The sequence below is a fragment of the Borostomias antarcticus genome, assembly GCF_949987555.1.
Source record: "Borostomias antarcticus genome assembly, chromosome: 3".
Lineage (NCBI taxonomy): Eukaryota > Metazoa > Chordata > Actinopteri > Stomiiformes > Stomiidae > Borostomias > Borostomias antarcticus.
This window is the reverse complement of record NC_140236.1, coordinates 23,341,370-23,364,801: the sequence shown is the minus strand read 5'-3', so window position 1 is coordinate 23,364,801 and position 23,432 is coordinate 23,341,370. Positions and strand designations below refer to the sequence as shown.

The following is a 23,432-nucleotide window of genomic DNA, read 5'->3' as shown; positions in this document are numbered from 1 at the left end:
TTTTTAGCCATGGTGAACTCACTCAGATACTGCAGCAGAAGCCTAGTGGTAGTGGCTGTTGACTGGGTTTAGTCCAGTTTCCGTCTTTGCTGACACTTTTGATAACCAATTTCACTTTTGTTATTAAAAGAAAGACTTTAAAGGACAATGCTCGTTTTTGACAACCTGGACCTTATTTATGACATATTATAAGACGTTTGACTCACCGAGATCACTTTGGTGTAGTTCGGAGGCATGTAGAAGAAATGTAAAATCCAGCGCGAGCCAGTATATCCATGTAATGGCGGTGGTGGGGGCACTGAGAATGCAGTTTCTAAAAATCAATTTTCTGCTGCGAAACAGTTGTTTTCATCAATCTGTCTTGATGAATCGCTAGTTGTGCTTACATAGAGAGCATAGGCCTGTTGTGGTATTTCACATGCCTCTGTAATATGATCTTTAGAAACGTCTTTAGACACGAAATAGCTTCCTCACTTGCTCCAGCACGCATGCACACAGCGTGCTGGAGCAACGATTGCGCACTGTGCGCATTAGTGCTGGAGCAAGTGAGGAAGCTATTTCGTTTCGAAAGACGTTTCTAAAGATCATGGCATGTGAAAACCACAACAGTTATGCTCTATGTAAGCACAACTAGCGATTCATCAAGACAGATTGATGAAAACAACCGTTTCGCGGCAGAAAATAGATTTTTAGAAACTGCATTCTCAGTGCCCCCACCACCGCCATTACATGGATATACTGGCTCGCGCTGGATTTTACATTTCTTCTACATGCCTCCGAACTAAACCAAAGTGATCTCGGTGAGTCAAACGTCTTATAATATGTCGTAAATAAGGTCCAGGTTGTCAAAAACAAGCATTGTCCTTTAACCTACAACGGTAGCAATTTGATAAAGAAAATACTAAGGATTGCTGTGATATTTGATAGATTCAAACAGTGGATTCTCCAGCTCAGATCAATGCCATGTGTTGAGAACCAGGAAGTAACTGGTGCACAGCCATCGGCTGATGAAGACTTAAGGCCGAAACGTTCACTCTTGCCCATTAAAGTTTTGAAGACTATGTCTATCTCGTGAGTGCCGGTGCTTCCCTTCATTCATATACCACAACCTCTCATGAGTTTTAGCTTCAGTATAATAATAGTCTGTATAGATTTATGTATAATATTACTCAAATATACATGCATACATGCATACATACATACATACATACATACATACAAAGCCTACCACTGGTTTATCATCACCACTTTTGCAACTGGCACAGTAAAGGTAGGCTACACTTCGGTAAGCTATGTTTTTTTTCTTGTACGTTTCTTGTAAATGTCCTTGTGTATAGTGTATATATATATATATATATATATATATATGTGTGTGTGTGTGTGTGTGTGTGTATGTGTACTTTTCCTACTGCTGCTGTACTTTTTCCAACTGTTGAAATCCCAAATTTCCCCCACAGGGATTATTAAAGTGTCTTATCTATCTTTTCTATATCTATATCTGACTCAACTGATGTAAGTCTTGGGGATAAGCCTTGTCATTAGTTTATTACTGACCAATCAGTGGTACTGATTCTTGTGGTCGGGCAAGCCAAGCTACGTGAAACAACAACAGCCTAGCAACCGCTCTGCCGAAGACGATTGTGATTGGTTTATGAAATACAGTGTTTTGTTCTCCCCCATCCCTGAATGGTTGAGTCCAACCAGACCTTTCTCCAGCACTGGCACAGCGTAAAGGAAGTGTGGAGAGGGTTAAATGTGAGGATAAGTAAGGAGAGAGAGACAGAGAAAGAGAGAGAGAGAAAGAGAGAGAGGGAGGGAGCGGAAGAGAGACAGAGAGAGAGAGGGAGTGGAAGGGAGACAGAAAGAGAGAGAGAGAGAGGGAGGGAGGGAGCGGAAAAGAGACAGAAAGAGAGAGAGAGAGGGAGGGAGAGTGAGAGACAGAGATACAGAGAGGTGTTGTAATGCTTGTCTGTGCCAGTAGGGGGCAGGAGATATAAACTGCAGACATGTCCTGGGCATGTGGAACTGGTTCATTAAACAGACAAAGCCTAGGCCAAGAATGAAAGGCTCAGAAAGAGCCCAGCATCTCACATTCAGTGCGTTCACATGACCATGAGAAACCTGATTATTGGGAATAGTCGGTTTATGACAATAATACGATTATTCCGTACACATGTGTAATTAATAATGCGATTACTCAATAGACGCGTCTACATGATTCTTTGCATTAATCGGTGTATGCTCCATGGACAAATATGTGCACCGTTAACTTCTGCAGCAAAGTATCGCCGTGACTTAGGCTACAAATGTTTTAATCGTCTTCTACGCAGTCACTCCTTTGCTATTGCTCCAGAATCAAATGACAACCGCGTTCATGATACTTTTGATCCTAACGGAAAGTAGAAGACGTCGTATGCTGATCAATTGCTGGCAAACGAGGCCTGCTTATGGACAGATAGGCCTACCCTGCTTTCCATCAAGAGGGTGTGGATGCTGGATGCGGGTACGAAGTAAGGACTGGTGGGAGCGGATAGTCCTGAACGAGTTCACCGACAGCGAATGGAAGGAGAATTTCCGTATGACCCGAGGCTCTTTTATGAGGCTATGTGGATTGATGAAAGAGGTCATGAGCCCTCAAGAGGAGACTGTACATGCCCCCCTACCCCTAGAGATGCGAGTGGCAATCTGTCTGTATAAACTGGGAAGCTGCTGTGAATACAGATTAGTGGCCAACCAGTTTGGGATCGCTAAATCAACTGTGCAGAAATGCATTTACATGTTCTGTAAGGGTATGATGTCCTAAGTCGTCCATCAACTAATTCAAGTCCCATCAGTTGAAGAGGCTTGTGTCATCGCAAGAAGGTTTGAGGGTGCATTCCACATTCCTCAAATTATAGGATGTATTGACGGCACCCACATCCCTGTTCTGGCACCGACTGATGGATATGCAGATTTTGTAATTGCTGTAATTGTTGCTGGACATCATACGTTCTTCAGGGAGTGGTTGATGACACCTACTGGTAAGTCATATACAGCAAGAACACTCAAACTATTTAAGTAAATATTTAATTATGTAACAATCTAACTCTATAGAGTTACATGATGCATGATACCTAATATTGTTTGTACTCTGTTTGATAGCTTTTGGAACATTAGCTGCAAAGTGCCAGGGAGTGCACATGACGCAAATGTTCTTCGACAATCCATACTGTTTAAGAACTCGCATCAACTCCCAAAGGTTAGTCTTCCCTTTCCTCTGCATCACTCTCGCACACACTTCCCCTCACCTTTCTCTCCCTCCCTCTAGTTTTCCTCACACATGGCAACTGTGGCTCAGGAGGTAGAGTGGGTCGTCAAATGACCGCAGGGTCAGCGGTTCGAATCCCGGCTCCTCCACATGTATAAGTGTCCTTGGGCAAAGATACTGAACCCCAAATTGCTCCCAATGAGCAGGCTAGCACCTTGAATGGCAGCTGCTACCATTGGTGTCTGAATGAGAGGCCATTGTAAACTGCTTTGGATAAAAATGCTATATAAGTGTAGTTTGTGCATACATGCCCACTATCCACATGTAAGTGATATAAGACATTATTCTCTGTCCCTGTGACAAGTTACACCATTACTTATTCACATGCCTGCATTGATGATTTAAATGCTATATTTATATTATATAATATCTTATTTCCTATTGCAGACACCAAGGGAAATCGAGGGGAAGGCCATAGACTTCTTCATCCTTGGCGACCCGGTATACCCTCTACTAGACTGGCTGATGAAGGGATATGTCCACTCTCAGGCCCTAACACCACAGCAGGGGCCTCATTTATCAAAGAGCGTGTAAATTCAGGTGTAAAAGAGGGCGTACGACAAAAACGAGAAAAGGGTGGACTGCCGCGTACGACGAGAATATTTACACGCTTTTCGGAACTATCAAACATGGCGTACACGCTGCTGCGACGATTCCTCAATGAAAAATCCGACGGTGTCGTAGAAGACAGCGGACGTGCACGCGCCTCGTGTTCCGCCCTCTCCACGCCCAAATTCAACCATATATGGTCAAAACTATGACAGCGCACAACGTGGATACCCGGAAGGAACCGACATAATATAGCGTGGAGCAAAGGCAAGACAATTACGTTTATGGAAAAACGCGGAAAGAAGATAAACTTTTCAGAGACGGAGGTGCATGTGCTTGTTGGTGAGGTCCACGCGAGGAAACAAATCATCTTCGGAAGGTAAGCTATTTGTACTAGCCTACATTTGTCTGATTGCTCCTACAGTTTAGGTAGCCTACTGTACGTTTCGTGCATCCTGTATTTGGCGTAGGCTACACGGACATTCTGTATTATGTGGCTGTGAGGAAAGCAAACATTCTGTGGTAGGCTATGATTGATTTAGGACCAAAAACAGGGAACGATAACACAGATGACCACTTCATAATGTTAGACCACATTAAACATTTTCCCCTCTGGGAAATTAAGACTCTCATCTAAATCACCCGGTAAATCACAGCATTTATTTGACTGCCAACAGAAAAACATATCAAATGAATATGGCTGCACAATGAAATGTTTAATGCATTATAAAGTGTACAGACAAACTCAAAGAAAATGACTGAAAATGATTGCTCCAGACTCTGACGTGGGGTGGGACTCAGAGGAGGGGGAGTCTGCAGTGGTCCTTGACCTGACAGTCGTGCCCCCGCCGGTTGTAGCCTCCACCTCCAGTGCCACGACCTCCAGTGCCTCCACCTCCAGCGCGCCGGCCTCCACCTCCAGTGCCATCTCTACCTCCAGCGCCTCCGTCTCCGTCTCCACCGCCCACGCCTCCACCTCCGGCTGCCAGCGTCCCTGCCTCAAGGGTCCCTGAGGGCTGGGCTTCCTCTCAGACACTGTGCTGGAGGCTCATGACCCTAGAGGCCCAGAGGGACATGGCAGAAGGGATTGGGGCAGTTGTGGGGCAGTTGTGCAGCAGTTGGTGGAGGTCACCACACTACACCACCAGAGCCAACAGGACATCCTCACTGCACTTCATTCCCTCACACATGCTGTCACGGACCTCACACTGTCACTCACTACCACACTCACGGACCTCACACATTCACTCACAAACGCACTCACACACCTCACACAGTCACCCACCAACAGACAATAAAATATAAAAAATGTGAACCTTACTTGTTTGTGTCTTCATAGCTGGCGCATGACCTCAGTGCGGGCCCTTTGGCCCCGCTGGTAACCCTCATGACGGGGAGGGGGCTGAGGGCTTGGGTCCTCATTTTGTGGTGGGGTCTTGACTGGTTCTCATTCTTATCAGCTTTGAATATATATCTTGGCAAACATAACAGAATGATGTACAAGGAGGGGACAGATACCTAGTGAAAGTACTATTGGTTGCTAGTAAAAATACAATAATGAGGGCTTGGTATAAGGTGGAACCCCCAACCAAGGAGCAGTGGTGGGTGTTGTGGAGGAGATTTATGAGATTTATTTATGCATTGAGGATGCAGGAAGGAAAGTTTGAAGGGAGATGGGAAAAATGGATGGATAGAAGGAAGTGTGATGATACCACTAATATTAAAATTGTAATATTTGAGTAAGAGAAAAAAGCTGCATGGATGGAAGTACCCATAAGCTGTTATTGTAAGTTTTTATGTTTTATTGTATTGTCGTTGTATGGATGGAAAATGCTAATAAAGATTAAAGTAAAAAAGACAAAGAATATGTATCTTGGCTATGCACACACCAACAAGCCAGCCGTCACGCGCAGCGCCTGCCTCCAGTCTAGCCCCTACCCTGCTGTGCGCCAGGATGAATGAGTCATGCGTGGAGCCAGGCCACCGTGCCACTACACTTGTGATCATTGGCGATTTTATAGGGGGGGCAGGGGGGGCAAGTGCCCCCCCTGATTGGACAGCCCAACTCTGCTCAGATTCTTAAAAATAAAAAAAATAAAAAAATACTTAACTACAATACTTAAATACATAATTGTGGTTTGTACCAGTTTGTGTTAGATCAGCATTCATTTTAAAAGTGTATTTCTTACTTAAACTAGGCTACCTTTAAAAATATATATATATTCATAATCCACTAATGGCACAACTCGTCCGTGGAAAAAAAATAGATCTGACTGTACTGCTCAGTGCTCAACAAGCTACAACTAGCCAACCTGCTCACAATGGCGAAAAGAGCTATAAAAACAATTTACCACTTCTTCATAAAATAAAATAAAATCTGGCAATGCTAATGAAGAAGCTACCACTCGAAATGACAGCGCAGCAGGTGCAATCGAATGCAGAAGTGCTCCAGAGGCTATCGAAGCTAGCACTAGCACCAGCACCAGCACCAGCACTAGCACTAGCACTAGCATCAGCACTAGCACCAGCACCAGCACCAGCACCAGCACCAGCTACTAGCACCAGCACCAGCACCAACACCAACACCAGCACTAGCACTAGCACCAACACCAGCACCAGCACCAGCACTAGCACCAGCACCAGCACCAGCTACTAGCACTAGCACCAACACCAGCACCAGCACCAACACCAGCACTAGCACCAGCACCAGCACCAACACCAGCACCAGCACCAGCACCAGCACCAGCTACTAGCACCAGCACTAGCACCAGCTACTAGCACCAACAGCAGCACCAGCACCAGCACCAACACCAGCACCAGCACCAGCACCAGCACTAACACTAGCACTAGCACCAGCACTAACACTAACACTAGCACTAACACTAGCACTAACACTAGCACTAGCACCAGCACCAGCACCAGCACTAACACCAGCACCAGCACCAGCACTAGCACTAGCACTAGCACTAGCACCAGCACCAGCACCAGCACTAGCACTAGCAACATCACCATCGGTGAGGAAGCTAGCACCAGCAGGCAGTTGCAGTTTGATGTTGTGATGTTGGGTATGGCCTAGTGCTCGGTCATAAAGTCATATTGACATGCTTGTGGTGTCTAGATGAAGTTTGATGCGTTGTACATAATGAATTGTCATACGGATTTCTTATTAGCATACTGTTCACAACTGGTATTCTTCGTAAATAGATGGGACGAGACGGCAGAACTGTTTTTTTTTTTTTCTCACGTCAAAATGTTGCCCCCCCTACTCTCAGAGGGTAAAATCGCCTATGCTTGTGATGAGTATGTCGGCGTCACATATGATTTGGGTATTTATAGTGTGCACATTTTTGCGATTCACATAGACGTATTCATTCACTGATGGTGCCCTTATGTGGGTGCAGTTGCCATCGCCGTCACCTTTTTGGAGTTCTATCTCGGCCAGTAGGCCGAGTAGCGCCGGATTCATTTAGGCTCGCATTACGCACAGGAGGACTGTCATTTATATGCTTACCAAACAGCAAACAGGTCCATATGATCACATATTAATGACAATCTAATTGCCGTTTGATGGAGTGCCTGCATAAGGTGTGCTCATAGGTTAAGTTTGGGGAACAAATCCATATCGGACCATTAATGAGCCGGTTAGAGGACACGATCTTGCATTGAGATATATGTTTGTGCTGAATTGGGCTATGAGCCTACATGATTGTGCGTTCATAAACTGTCGCTCTTATTCTCTCCATCAAACATTGTAATTCACCGACGCACCACCTGCGTCGCCAGTTCCCCCTGTGTTCAAAAAGGGTGTAAAAACCCGTCTAAATCGGTACGACAAGTTGAGAGGTGTCCTACAAAAGCGCGTAGAAAGGCGACTAAATATCCGCCCTTTTTGCTTGATAGATCGCGCTGTGGGGGGGGAAGAGGGCGTACGCCTGAAATCGCGGAAAAGACCGTGTAAAAGAAGGCGTACCTCAATGATAAATGAGGCCCCAGGAGTTCTTCAATGCATACCTGAGTTCTGCCAGGACAGGGGTAGAAATCGCCTTTGGAAGGCTCAAGTCACGTTGGAGGGTTCTCTTGAAACGCAGCGACTTCCACTTCACCTACACCCCATATGTTGTCGGCACTTGTTGTGCACTGCACATCTTTTGTGAGCGGGAGAAAGATGCAGTCCACCATACTTGGATGGAGGAAGCAAGAAGTTTGGAGAGGACACTACCCCAACCAGGTGTGAGAGCACATACAACACCAAACCCTGAAGGTCAAGCTGTGAGACAAGCCCCGACCAACTACATACAGAGAGGTGTTGTACAGGTGCAGCACATTTCCCACTAAGGAGACAGCACATGCGCTAGTGCCTGGGGGGGGGGAGACAAGACACTGCTGGGACAGAGCCGCCCTCCCTGACCGCACAAGACAGTGGTGGTGATGACAAGGGTGGGGGCTGGGACTCTGGAAAAACAGCGCCGCCCCCCTTGTCCATCAGTTGCCTGTTCACAGCTGTTTGTGTTTGTAAAAGAGAATGTTATTACAGTTCAGATTATTGGTAAATTAGCTATAAGATGTTTTTAATCGTTCATAGTTCTCAATCGCCATATTTTCCTTGTTTACCGTAGTGTCCATTCAGCCTGCTGGAATGAGCCACGAGTATTAAGGTTTGAATATTCACAGCTTTATTAACATACTAATATAAACTGTTGCTGTGTTATAAATAAATATGTTATTTGTGATCATAACAATATATGTCGCACACAAACATCTTTACCTCAACCTTAATGTTTAGAATAGTGCAACTGCAATCAAAGTTCAATTTACTAATAACTAAAATGATACAACAAGGAGGCCATTTAACATTACAAGCCAGGCTACAGGTTTCTACTCAAATTAATCAAAATGATCTAGGTTTCGGTATACTCTGCCCCCATTTTCAGTGGTTGCTTGGTCTGAATAGTTGGGAAAGGTGTGTGGTCAGTGATCACTTCCACTGGTGTTGTTGTGGCTCTTTGTTTTGTAATATGCCTGCTTCAATCCTTTCCACCTGCATCTAATTTGCTCTATGGTCCGAATGAAGCCTGCGTCCTTCATGGTTTCGGCCACCAATTTGAACAGCTCTCCGTTACAATGTTTTCGCCCATCTATATATTTCAGAATATTAAAGGACAATGCTCGTTTTTGACAACCTGGACCTTATTTACGACATATTATAAGACGTTTGACTCACCGAGATCACTTTGGTGTAGTTCTGAGGCATGTGGAAGAAATTTAAAATCCAGCGCGAGCCAGTATATCCATGTAATGGCGTTGGTCGGGGCACTTAGAATGCAGTTTCTAAAAATCTATTTTCTGCCGCGAAACGGTTGTTTTCATCAATCTGTCTTGATGAATCGCTAGTTGTGCTTACATACAGTAGAGCATAGGCCTGTTGTGTTGTTTTTCACATGCCTCTGTAATATGATCTTTCGAAACGTCTTTAGACACGAAATAGCTTCCTCACTTGCTCCAGCACGCATGCGCACAGCGTGCTGGAGCAACGATTGCGGGCTGTGCGAATGCGTGCTGGAGCAAGTGAGGAAGCTATTTCGTTTCGAAAGACGTTTCTAAAGATCATGGCATGTGAAAACCACAACAGTGCCCCGACCACCGCCATTACATGGATATACTGGCTCGCGCTGGATTTTAAATTTCTTCTACATGCCTCCGAACTACACCAAAGTGATCTCGGTGAGTGAAACGTCTTATAATATGTCGTAAATAAGGTCCAGGTTGTCAAAAACGAGCATTGTCCGTTAAGATCTTTTAGTTGACAGACTAGAAATCGTGTCTCCTCTTCTGACCAAAAATGCTGGGATTTTGTTGCTCGGACAGCCATGACGAAACCAAAGAGGGTTAGCTGAGGTGTTTCCCCAGTCTTTCCGTGTAACGTTAGCTAAAGGTTCACCAGCGCCGCGCGCGCTGTAAAATCAAAACAAATGCACCGTCCTCCTGACATGCGCAGTTTCCAAAACCTGCAAGAAAGCTGATTAAGGTGTTCACATGCTTCAAAGAATCGAAAGATTGGGCAAAAATCCAGGGGTCTTTATCGGGTTTTGAATACGCCGATTAAGACTTTACCCCGATTTTGGAAATCAGATAAAGGCGTTCACAAGACAATTTCAATAATCACATTATTACCATTATCGGGTTATGATCGGCGTATTAGTGTGCATGTGAACGCACTCATTGACAGTTTCTAAAGTCTAAGGCCGCGCTTATTGCTTGCCTATTTCCTGTGTTTGGTCTTTAACTGACCGGTGTTCAGTCCAGTTCAATAATGTGACAAAACCTAACATTGAAGGGATAGGTCAACATTTAGCTTGTTCGTGTTAAATGTTGAACTATGCCTTTAAGGGAGTGCAGCAGTCAGGCTGGTGCTGTGGTCCGGCCTGGGTCCGAGCTTGTGATACTAGTGGGCCAGTGGAACAGAGGGGTTCTGGTTTTGTTGGTTTTGGTTTTTGGTTTCCCATGTGCAGCGTCAGCAGTTAAAATCCTTGTTGTGACAGTTAATCTTCTCTTTTGCTCACTTCCTTCCTCCATCCACACACACACACACACATATAAACAAACACACACACACACACACACACATATAAACAAACACACTCACACACACACACATGTGTGCGCAGGAGCGAAGTTCCCCATCAAGTGGACCGCCCCAGAGGCCATCAACTACGGCTCCTTCACCATCAAGTCTGACGTCTGGTCCTTTGGAATCCTGCTGATGGAGATCATCAGCTACGGACGCACGCCCTACCCAGGTCACACACACACACACACACACGCCCTACCCAGGTCACACACACGCCCTACCCAGGTCACACACACACACGCCCTACCCAGGTCACACACACACACACACACGCCCTACCCAGGTCACACACACACACACGCCCTACCCAGGTCACACACACACACACGCCCTACCCAGGTCACACACACGCCCTACCCAGGTCACACACACACACACACACACACGCCCTCCCCAGGTCACACACACACACACGCCCTACCCAGGTCACACACACACACACACACACGCCCTACCCAGGTCACACACACTCACACGCCCTACCCAGGTCACACACACACACACGCCCTACCCAGGTCACACTCACACACACACACACCCTACCCAGGTCACACACACACACACACGCCATACCCAGGTCACACACACACACACACACCATACCCAGGTCACACACACACACAAACACCATACCCAGGTCACACACACACACGCCATACCCAGGTCACACACACACACAAATATGCCATACCCAGGTCACATCAAGGTTATTATAGTTAACGAAAACTAACTCAAAAAAACGAAAACTAGGTGTGAAAAAACATTTTAGTTAACTGAAATAAAGATAAAAAATAGACGTACAAAAAGAACGATAACTAACTAAAACTGTATTGTGTGTTTACAAAACTAACTAAAACTAGGGCTGCGAGCAGCATTGAGCGGGCCCTCGCACACCATGCGTGTCGGGGTGTGGCGCCGTTAAAGGGTGTGCTATTTCGGTGTGCAGTACTGAGAGAAACTTCCTGTCACCAGTAGGTGGCGCTCTAAGCGTGACTCAATACCGAAGCATAGATGTGTTCAGGACGGTACCTTGATGAAGCGTGAGAAATGTTGAGTAAATTGGATAACGTATGTAGGAGTTATGAGGACTTCCTGTTTCACCAGTAGGTGGCGCTGTAGGTATGACGCAATACTGACTTACAGAAGTGTTCTAGATGCGACCTTCATCAAGCATGAGCAATTTGGAGTAAATCGGATAACATATGTAGGAGTTATGAGTACTTCCTGTTTCACCAGTAGGTGGCGCTGTAAGTGTGACTCAATACCGGTGCATAGATGTGTTCAGAAGGTGACCTTCATGAAGCGTCAGCAATTTGGTGCAAATCGGATGATGTATGCAGGAGTTATGAGGACTTCCTGTTTCACCAATAGGTGGCGCTATAAGTATGACGCAATACTGACACATAGATGTGTTCAGGACAGAACCGTCATGAAGCGTGAGAGGTATAGCTCCTCTCCTATCACCGGGACTGACGTATCTGCAAAGTTTCATCCGTTTTCATCGATGTTTAGGCCGTCAAAAAGGCATTTGTTTGGGGAAAAGAAGAAGAAGGTAAAAGGAGAAGAATAACAACTAGAAAGTACATTTCCTGGAGAAAATGTGAGGTGGGCTAGCTGCTGCAGCTGTATGTAACAGCTACTGCTAGAACTACTATGGACCAGGCAATCTCCATGCACCCACCTGCGAAGACCGTGCGTCTCTAGCCCACTCAGGGGCTGAGTTGTGGGGTCTGTTGCGTAGACAGTGGCATGGTGGTGAGACTCCGCCCCCTCAGGTCAGAGCTGGTCGAGGACAGTGTACCCCTCTCCGGGACACCTACCCGCCCGCACCGGTGAAGACCATGTGTCTCTAGCCCACTCAGGGGCTGAGTTGTGGGGCCGTGGCGTGGATAGTGGCGTGGGGTTGAGACTCCACCCCCCCAGGTCAGAGCCAGTCAGGGACAGTGTAGCCCTCTCCGGGCCACCTACCTGACTCAACCGGTGAAGACCGTGTGTCTCTAGCCCACTCAGGGGCTGAGTTGTGGGGCCCGTGGCGTGGATAGTGGCGTGCTGGTTAGGCCCCGCCCCCTTTGGTCACAGCTAGTCGGGGACAGTACAGTGACCTCTGGGCAATTTCAATGCATCCACCAATGAAGACTGTGTCTCTAGCCCACTCAAGAGTTGAGTTGTGGGGCCCGTGGCGTGGATAGTGGCGTGGTGATGAGACTCCACCCCCTCAGGTCAGAGCCAGTCGGGGACAGTGTACCCCTCTCCGGGCCACCTACCTGACTCCACCATGAAGACCTCCGGGCAGTCTCCTTGCACCCACTGGTGAAGACTGTGTGTCTCTAGCTCAATCAGGGGCTGAGTTGTGGGGTCTGTGGCGTGGTGGCGAGACCACCACGCCACCACGAAGAGAAGGAAAGAAAGAAAGAAAGAAAGAAAGAAAGATGGATGGATGAAAGAAAGAAAGAAAGAAAGAAAGAAAGAAAGAAAGAAAGAAAGAAAGAAAGAAAGAAAGAAAGAAAGAGAGAGAGAAAAAGAGAAAGAAAGAAAGAAAGATGGATGGATGAAAGAGAAAGAAAGAAAGAAGGAAGGAAGGAAGGATGGAAGGAAGGAAGGAAGGAAGGAAGGAGGGAGGGAAGGAAGGAAAGAAAGGAAGGAAAGATGGAAGGAAGGAAAGGAAGGAAGGAAGGAAGGATGGATGGAAGGAAGGAAGGAAGGAAGGAAAGATGGATGGAAGGAAGGAAGGATGGATGGCGGGAAGGAAAGGAAGAAAGGAAAGAAGGAAGGATGGAAGGATGGATGGAAGGAAGGAAGGAAGGGAAGAAAGGAAGGATGGATGGAAGGAAGGAAAGAAGGAAGGAAGGAAGGAAGGAAGGAAGGAAGGAAGGAAGGAAGGAAGGAAGGAAGGAAGGAAAGGAAGGGAAGGAAAGATGGATGGAAGGAATGAATGAATGAATGAATATGAATGCTACCACAATAGTCATAAAAGGGTGCCTGTACAGAGAGCCTGCACGTGTCCCCAAATTCAAATCCCAACTGACACTGTGAGCATCCTCTCATTCACTTCAATGGAAAGGCATGTCCGATTCAGACAGCTCTCTCTCAAAAAGTATAAAGGTCACAGCCTAGATATTGACACCGTAGGAATCCTGAGAAAATGCTGAACATTTTAGGCTATGATATGTCCGTGTAACTTAAAAACTGTAGGCATGGCGACGAGTTAGAAAAAGGGTAAAAATGCAAAATTAGCAGCTCAAAAGGTAGAGCGTGGGCCCATACGTTTCAATGGAGAGCGCAGTTGCCGAATAAATCGTCATACAGCGAAAACTATAAGTCACACGTCTTAGATACTTACATTGTACGAATATGTGTTTGAGATGTAGGCATAGCGACAAGTTAGAAAAAGAGTAAAAATGCAAAATTAGCAGCTCAAAAGCTAGAGTGCATTTCCATACGTTTCAAAGAGGAGCGCAGTTGCCGAACAAATCGTCACACAGTGAAAACTATAAGTCACACTGCTTAGATATTTACATTGTACGAATCAGCACAGTTGTGTGAACATTTTGATGTATAATATGTGTGTGAGCTTTCAAAACTGTAGGAGTGCCAGCAGTTTACACAATGTGTGAATATTTTCAAAGCAACTGCTGCCACCACTCTAAAAACATAAAGTTTCTGAATATTCCAAAAGCCGGTTTCAAGCAGTTTCAATGGGACAAAAAATAGTTTTAAAAGTTTAATTTCTTAAAAACTATAACAAATATCAAAAATCTGAATGGATCCGTTCAAGAGCTATACATTATGAACATTTAAAAGTTTGAATGAAGTTTCTAGGACAAAGTATGAAGAACTAGTTAAAGTCCCAGTTAACCAAAATCAGAGATTTGCTTGAAAACACATTCTATGTGTTAGTGATGCATTGCTGATAACATGTAAAAATGGGATGAACCATGTGTAGTACTGAATTGTGAAGTTAGACCAGTTTTGTGTTTTTGACCAGTTTTGATTTCTGGATTTTCTGGGCGGGCTTAAAACGGTACCGGATGACGTAGAGCGGTGTTCTTAGCATATCTCCGCCCTAACACTATATAAAGCTAGAACGGATTTGAATCTTCGGTTCTCCTGCTCAATCTTGAGTCTAGAATAAGCTAGTTTTAACCAACAGTATAGAATTAGCTAGTTTTTCTTAGTTAGCAATGCCTATGCATAAAACTAAGCGAAAATGCATCCTTCCTGGATGCCAGCAGGAATGGGATGATAAGATCTCCTTCTTTCACTCCCGAGTAAAGCTGAAATGAGAAGCAAATGGTTAGCATTTTTGAAGAGCCATGGTGTTACAGAGGAGTCTGTCACCGCTAGCGCCCGCCTCTGCAGCAAACATTTCACTCCCAAAAGCTTCTGCAATTATAATATGAGGCTTTTGGGTTTCACGGACTCACGACTGGTCCTGGTGAATTCGGCAGAGCCAACCATCTCCCTCCCCGGCCTCCATTCTCCTCCTGTCGCATCAACCTTTGGTGCCGACACCGCTGCCTTGTGTGCTTATAGCTAATTAACGTTATAACGTTAGCTAGGTAACGTAAGCAATAGGAAAATACACTGCTACGTTAATCTACAAAATGTGTCTTGACATTTATGTGGTAATGTCAGCTATGATGAATTATATGTAATCTTAGGAGGAATTATAGCTAACATTAGCTATGTAGCTTGTTGCAGATGGGAGTGTGTATATAACCTTAGTCTAGCTAACATAGCTAGCAGCACCGACCAGGCGACCACCCACCAAATAACGTTACGGATGATATATTATGACTATAAGCGTTAACTATACAGAGACTGCCTGCCATATTTGTGGCACCTGATGTGCGTATGGGTTCACCGGTAATGGTTACAGTATATTTCTCCAGCGGGAGACCGGGAGGCGGGAGCGAGGGGAATGGTTAGACCAGCTGCAGCTGGAGAAAGACGCACCCTCTCCCAGTGAAGCGGTGCTCGGCGGCTACTGGCTGAACATTCCAGTTCTGTTGGATATGAGAGGGAAAGTTGAAGCCGAGTGCTCGTTATTCTCACTCATAACATTGCCAACGAGAGTGGATGAGTCTGTCCCGATTATCAACTCCGGTAGTGTACGCTTCTTCGCGCTATCAGCGCTGTTCAAGCCAGTGACTAAAAGGTACATTTTAAACAACTTTTTCCATTGATCCCAAGGGACGACAGGATCGCCTGGGAGGGATAGGAATGGGTCCGGAGGTGGCAGGGAGAAAATAGGGACAGACTCATACATTCCTCGTTGCCTGTTTTTGTATTTTGCATCTAAGGGCAGTAACACTGGCGCGTTGGTATAGAGTAGCTACAGTTTTACCTGTGTTGTTTGTCAGGAGGTAGGTTAGGAGGAAGCATCTGTGCGTTTGACTCATTAGACAAGTGTAATTTCAACTCCTCTCTGTTTTCACAAAGCTGTGCCTTCCTACCACAAAAGAGACGGCGTGCCAGTGTGACTATGCAGACCAGAGAACGGTACTATTTGACAGGTTCTTCCCTCCACACCCCCTCCCCACGCAATTGGGTGTGGCTTCGGTGCCTCCAGCAGACACGCCCCCACAGTCTCAGACCAGAGAATGCTGCTGATTTTTAACCGATTTTGAAGCCTTATTTTATATACTTAGCGACATTTTTAATCACTCAGATTTGGCTGGGTGGTTAATGACATGTTTTCCTGTGGTGTGTGAAGCTCATAACAAAAATTTGAACTGGGTTAACCTGGACTTTAAGGTTCAAAAAAGTGGGGAGAATAATAATAAAGAAAGAAAGAAATAGTGGGAATATCACAAGTTGGGCTAGCTTCTGCAAGCTGGCCCACCTCCCTTGTTCTCTGTAAAGCGCATTGTGTTGCCTCTGGGTATGAAATGCGCTATATAAATAAAGCTTTGATTGATTGATTGATTGATAAAGAAAGATAGAAAGAAAGAAAGAAATAGTGGGAATATCACAAGTTGGGCTAGCTTCTGCAAGCTAGCTCACCTAATAATAATCCTTCGAGTTTCAATAGGGCCTCGCACCGCCAGTGCTCGGGCCCTAATAATAATCCTTCGAATTTCAATAGGGCCTCGCACCGCCAGTGCTCGGGCCCTAATAATAATAATCCTTCGAAATACAATAGGGCCTCGCACCACCAGTGCTCGGGCCATCATAATCCTTCGAAATACAATAGGGCCTCGCACCGCCAGTGCTCGGGCCCTAATAATCCTTCGAGTTTCAATAGGGCCTCGCACCGCCAGTGCTCGGACCCTAATTATAATCCTTCGAATTTCAATAGGGCCTCGCACCGCCAGTGCTCGGGCCCTAATAATAATCCTTCGAGTTTCAATAGGGCCTCGCACCGCCAGTGCTCGGTCCCTAATAATCCTTCGAAATTCAATAGGGCCTCGCACCACCAGTGCTCGGGCCCTAACAATAATCCTTCGAGTTTCAATAGGGCCTCGCACCACCAGTGCTCGGGCCCTAATAATCCTTCGAATTTCAATAGGGCCTCGCACCGCCAGTGCTCGGGCCTTAATAATAATCCTTTGAATTTCAATAGGGCCTCGCACCGCCAGTGCTCGGGCCCTAATAAACTAAAATGATTGAGAAAATGTCCTTAGTTTTAGTCTTTTTAATGTCATACATAAGCCTAGTATTTTTGGTGGATATGAAATCCATCCTCCATTTTTTTTGCTGTGCCCCTGCGCAGAAGTAACCTGACGTGCGCCAGATGGTTTGTTTCACACGGAGTGAAATAATGTGAGCTCAGGATCAGGATGGTCTCACGAGGCTAGTGCAGAAGAAAAAAAAACTAAAACTAATACTGAAACGAATAAAAACTAAACTACAACAAAGCATTTTCAAAAACTAAAAACTAAACTGAACTAGCAAACCTGCTTTAAAACTAATCAAAACTAAACTGAAATTGAAAACAAAAAGTTAAAACGATATAAAAATAAAAACCAATGAAAAAAGCAACAAAAAAAAGAGGAAGAGAGACCCGGACCAGGAGGAAGTACGGGGCCCTCCTCTGGAGCCAGGCCCAGACCAGACCCCCAGGATTCTAAATCTAAAGTGAAGCCCTATTGAACCGCGCCATCTTGGGCCCTAATATTCCTTCGAGTTTCAATAGGGCCTCGCACCGCCAGTGCTCGGGCCCTAATTATAATCCTTCGAGTTTCAATAGGGCCTCGCACCGCCAGTGCTCGGGCCCTAATAATAATCCTTCGAGTTTCAATAGGGCCTCGCACCGCCAGTGCTCGGGCCCTAATAATAATCCTTCGAGTTTCAATAGGGCCTCGCACCGCCAGTGCTCGGTCCCTAATACTCCTTCGAAATTCAATAGGGCCTCACACCACCAGTGCTCGGGCCCTAATAATAATCCTTCAAGTTTCAATAGGGCCTCGCACCGCCAGTGCTCGGGCCCTAATAATCCTTCGAATTTCAATAGGGCCTCGCACCGCCAGTGCTCGGGCCCTAATAATAATCCTTTGAATTTCAATAGGGCCTCGCACCGCCAGTGCTCGGGCCCTAATAAACTAAAATGATTGAGAAAATGTCCTTAGTTTTAGTCTTTTTAATGTCATACATAAGCCTAGTATTTTTGGTGGATATGAAATCCATCCTCCATTTTTTTTGCTGTGCCCCTGCGCAGAAGTAACCTGACGTGCGCCAGATGGTTTGTTTCACACGGAGTGAAATAATGTGAGCTCAGGATCAGGATGGTCTCACGAGGCTAGTGCAGAAGAAAAAAAAACTAAAACTAATACTGAAACGAATAAAAACTAAACTAAAACAAAGCATTTTCAAAAACTAAAAACTAAACTGAACTAGCAAACCTGCTTTAAAACTAATCAAAACTAAACTGAAATTGAAAACAAAAAGTTAAAACGATATAAAAATAAAAACCAATGAAAAAAGCAACAAAAAAAGAGGAAGAGAGACCCGGCCCGGAGGAAGTACGGGGCCCTCCTCTGGAGCCAGGCCCAGACCAGACCCCCAGGATTCTAAATCTAAAGTGAAGCCCTATTGAACCGCGCCATCTTGGCAAATTTGTAGTCATTTGACTATTTCCGGTGACTTTTGTACTTAGCAGTTGTGCTTTTCTGTCCTACTCGCGTCCACAAACAAGTTCACGTTTATGTGAAATGCCATGAAATGAAAACCGGCTTGCATATTAACCTGTTTTTGTAAAATATATCCAAATATAACCCACTGAGTTCGTGGCTGCTATTTCACACTCGCCCTTGATCAATCCCAATACCGATCCATGGTAATCCATATTGATTCATTATTACCATGGATCGGTATTGGGATTGATCAAGGGCGAGTGTGAAATAGCAGCCACGAACTCAGCGGGTTATCCGAGATGCGGTAGCAGCGGCCAAAGCTCCTGCTGGCGGGGAGTGAAGCTTTTCAACTCGCCTGTCACTGGCTCCCTGGAGGAATTTAGCCTGGCTGCAATAACATTATCGCGAACGGAATGAATACCATCTACTAGCAAACAAAACATGTTCAGCTATAATGAACCTGTTAAAACTAAGATGCCTGGATAAAAAAAAAATATATATATATATTATATAGATATATTTGACAAAAACAGATTAATATGCAAGCCAGTTTTCATTGCTAAATCAAAGTGGGGAGAGCCGGGAACGTGTGTCTACATTTCGTGAACTTGTTCGTGGACGCGCGTAGGCCAGAAAAGCACAACCTGCAAGTACAAAAGTCACCGGAAAGCCAGAAAAGCACAACTGCGCGAGTACAAAAGTCACCGGAAATAGTCAAATGACTACAAATTTGCCAAGATGGCGCAGTTCAATAGGGCTTCATTTGTGATAGCGGTCAGTGAATGGAGTGGCTGTATCCAGTTCTATTAATACATTCATGGTCCAGACGGAGGGCCCGCCTGCGAGCGCCTGGTGGCCGGGCTTACCATGGAGCCCGGGCTTACCATGGAGCCCGGCCGGGCCCAGCCCGAACAAGAAACGTGACAACACCATCTCATCCTCCATCCCGTGGACCCACCACCCGCGGGAGGAACTGTCAGGGTCGGGTGCGCTGCCAACTAGGTGGCAGTGAAAGCGGTGGGCACCGACGGACCGGACCCGAGTGGCAAAGGCTGGCTCTGGGGACATGGAACGTGACCTCACTGGGGGGGAACGAGCTTGTGAGGTGAGGTGGAGCGATACCAATTACACCTGGTGGGGCTAACCTCCACGCACAGCACCGGCGCCGGAACCAAACTCCTGGATAGGGGTTGGACCCTGTTCTTCTCCGGAGTTGCTCACGGTATGAGGCGTAAGGCAGGTGTGGCTATACTAGCTAGCCCCCAGCTGAGCGCCTCTGTGCTGGAGTTCACCCCAGTGGACGAGAGGGTTGCCTCCCTGCACCTTAGGACTGTGGGGGGGGACGACTCTGACTGTGGTTTGTGCTTATGCACCGAACAGCAGTTCAGAGTACTCAGCCTTCCACACACAGACACACACTCTATACCCAGGTCAGTCACACAACACACTGTCTTGCACACTCCCTCTCTCTCTCTCACACACACACACGCATGCACACATACACACAGACACGCCATACCCAGGTCACACACAAACACACTCAGGTCACACACACACACACACGCTCCATGCCGAGGTCAGTCACACTCACACACACACACACGCACACACACTCACTCCCTCCCTGGTCCCTGTGTGCCCCCCAGGCATGACGAACCCGGAGGTGATCCGGTCTCTGGAGAGAGGCTACCGCATGCAGCGCATGGACAGCTGCCCCCCCGAGCTGTACCACGTCATGCTGGAGTGCTGGAAGAACAAGCCTGAGGACCGGCCCACCTTCGAGTACCTGCAGAGCGTCCTGGAGGACTTCTACACCGCTACCGAGAGCCAGTACCAGCGGCAGCCCTGAGACAGCCTGTATCCACACACATACACACACACACACACACACACACACACAAGCACATGCTCCGAGGAAAGCATGTTACTGGCAGAGTTCCTATGATATAAAACATTGAGCTTTACAGAATACTGCAGCTACAGTTCAACTACTGTGATTGAGATAGCTTTCCCTCCTATTTATTCCCTGTAGACATCTTCATGTTTCATTAACCTTTATTTAACCAGGGTTGGACCTACTGTATTGAGATTAAAATCTTTTTTTCAAGAGCAACCTGGCCAAGAATGGCAGCAGCACAGACCAAAATGTTCCACACACCAAAAGTGCAGAGAAGCCACACATTTCAATTTAAACAATAACAAACATCAATAGAGTCAGTTTCTACAGATTTCACTGTGTGTAGCTAACCCTAACCCTATTTGCCTGTGTAGCTAACCCTAACCCTAGTTGCCTGTGCCTTTTCAAACTTTGACCTCTGTCAATCATGTTTGTTTATTCTGATATTCTACATAATTGTGTCCTCTACTGGACATTTGCACTGTCCAGACCCGGCACATGGACACTGGCAGGGTCCTTCTGTGCAGGTTGAGTCCTATAGAGCCAGTCCCTCCAGCACATATACTGTCTCAACCTGTCATTCACTGGCAGGGTCCTTCTGTGCAGGTTGAGTACTGTATGAGACTGCATAACTATGTGAATGTCGGATAAGATAGAGGAAACATTGGTTGTGACATGTATTGCTTGTTTTTATATGCGTTTTTACCCCCAAAGGTTTTTGAATATTTTCTGAGATGCTAGTTAGTAAGTATGTTAGTTTGACAACTGATTGTGTTTAATAAAATATAATATATAATTACTGTATATCCCCTTTTTACCTACTGTTTCTCTATATACTTATATTTATACAGTATAGCCTATATTCTAATGTATTATAATCACAAAAACATAACTTTTGTCTTTATTTGATCCGAAGTTTTAATGGTGTGTTTGGGTTTTGGATTCCAAGGTTTCAATGAAAACAGACAGCTAATGGAACACATAAAACATTCTGACCTTTATTTTTTCAATAACAAAACATTTATTAAATATACTGTAGCTGCAAGCAGCGATATGGGGGCCAAGCAGATAGTGCCACCAGCACATCAAAGGCAACAAGTGAAACACGCCATAGCCACATTCAAATCCCTATCCCAGCTTTGAAAATCGGGCATACGGTTCAGTATGAACGCACTTCCAGCTTTGACACATAGGTGGCGCTTTGGAGGCATCGCCGGCAAATTCGGTTGGATGTTGTGAGCAAACGCTTTTGAACATCACAAATCCCTGTAAGACTTTTGTAGACATTGGTCACTAGATTGTCTCTACTGAGTTTCGTGTAGATTGGTGAAAATTTCTAGGAGGAGATATATTTTAAGAGTTTTTTTTATTTTTTTTCACAAAATTCATTATTGTGGAAAATCCAATATGGTGTAAAATAACGTCATAGGACTTGGCTTTTACGTTGAACTCAGCTTGAGCCAAGGAAATGGTACCTCATTTTTTGAAAATTGGCTCAAAAGTTGCGAGCATGAACGTATTTCCAAATTTGACAAGTTGGTGGCGCTAGAGTGTTCAAAGTGTCAACATGACATTTGGTGACAGTGGTCATGGGACTGTCCCCGACGACTGGGCCAAATGAGTTGTTGATATACAATGCCATTTCCTGTTTGGCGGCTTCTCAGCCGTTTTCAATTGGCTGTAACAGGCACACGCTTTTTGATAGTCCAAAATTCCTGTAACACTTTTGTAGACATTGGTCTAGGGATTGTGCATAGTTTCGTGCAGATTGGCGAAAATTCCTAGGAGGAGATACACTAAGTGTTTTTCACAAAATTAAAAATGGCGGAAAATAGAAGATGGCAGAAAATGACCTCAACTCAGCTTGAGCCAAGGAATGAAATGGTACCTCAATTTTGAAAATTGGACTTGCGTGCATAAACGCACCTCCAACTTAGACACGTTGGTGGCTCTAGTGTTCAAGCAGATAAATGAGACAAGACTCAGGGGACTGTCATGAATGAGTGTGCCAAAATGCACAACTTTTTAGCATACGGTTCTATGGGCTACCATAGACTCCCATGGCAGAAGAAGATGATGATGATTAATAAGGTACAAACACAATGGGTGCCGACGCAGCTTCGTTGCTTGGCCCCCAATAATGAGTTCAGAAAGAAATATCAACGGGAAAAAACACAAATGCTATTGAGGGCAAGCTGGTTTCTCCTAGAGTACAAAAGTATTCAGCCTGTTATTTTGACTATTTTGGTTCTTGAACTGGTGTTTTTATAGTGAACTTTTAACATTGGAGTCAACGGGCACTTCTGCATCTGTACCACCAAACTGACCAATATGGCAGCTGAAGTGAATAAAGCAAATGGGCTGGAGGTAGCTGTTCCTTTCATTGCCCTAGTACCAGAGCTTTAAACTGGATGCGAGTTGCTACAGGGAGCCAGTGTAGAGAACAGAGAAGGGAAACTGTGTGGGAGAACTAGGGATGGTTGAACACCAGGCAAGCAGCAGCTTTCTGGACAAGTTCCAGGGGTTTAATGGCTGACGCTGGGGCTCCAGCAAGGAGGGAGTTGAAGTAGTCCAGGCGGGAGATGACAAAGGCCTGGATGAGTACCTGTGCCGTTTCGTCAGTGAGGAAAGGGCGAATCCTTCTGATGTTGTAGAGCAGGAATCTGCAAGAGCGTGTGACGGATGTGATGTGCGACGAATGACAGTTGGTCATCCAGGGTCACACCCAGATTCCTCCCAGTCAGAATCGACGTCACCACTGTATGGTGATGGCCAGGTCCCGGTTGCACCGCCTAGGCTATATTACGAACACAGTCATCCATGATTGGATGGAATAAGTAGATGAACATCAATTTGATAGACTGCTAGACTACAGATAGTAAATTGCCAGATTGGGAACCTTACAATGCCTAACATCAGCTGTGTACCTAGGACTGGAATGAGGAATTGATTAGTGATGATAAGATATTGTAAGGA

The 23,432-nt window shown here is 45.6% G+C and overlaps 1 protein-coding gene across 1 annotated transcript in view; it reads left to right on the top strand.

Moving 5' to 3' along the window:
* The window catches only part of hck (HCK proto-oncogene, Src family tyrosine kinase), a gene marked incomplete at its 5' end in the record, with an annotated part of 62,481 nt that extends 42,023 nt beyond the window's left edge, over positions 1-20,458 (top strand). The window contains 2 exons of the mRNA XM_084436079.1: positions 10,522-10,653; positions 20,206-20,458. Of these exons, the coding sequence (XP_084292205.1) occupies positions 10,522-10,653; positions 20,206-20,408 (335 nt within the window). The 3' untranslated portion in view covers positions 20,409-20,458. The remainder of the gene's footprint in view (positions 1-10,521; positions 10,654-20,205) is intronic.
* Between the last annotated feature and the right edge of the window lie 2,974 nt (positions 20,459-23,432).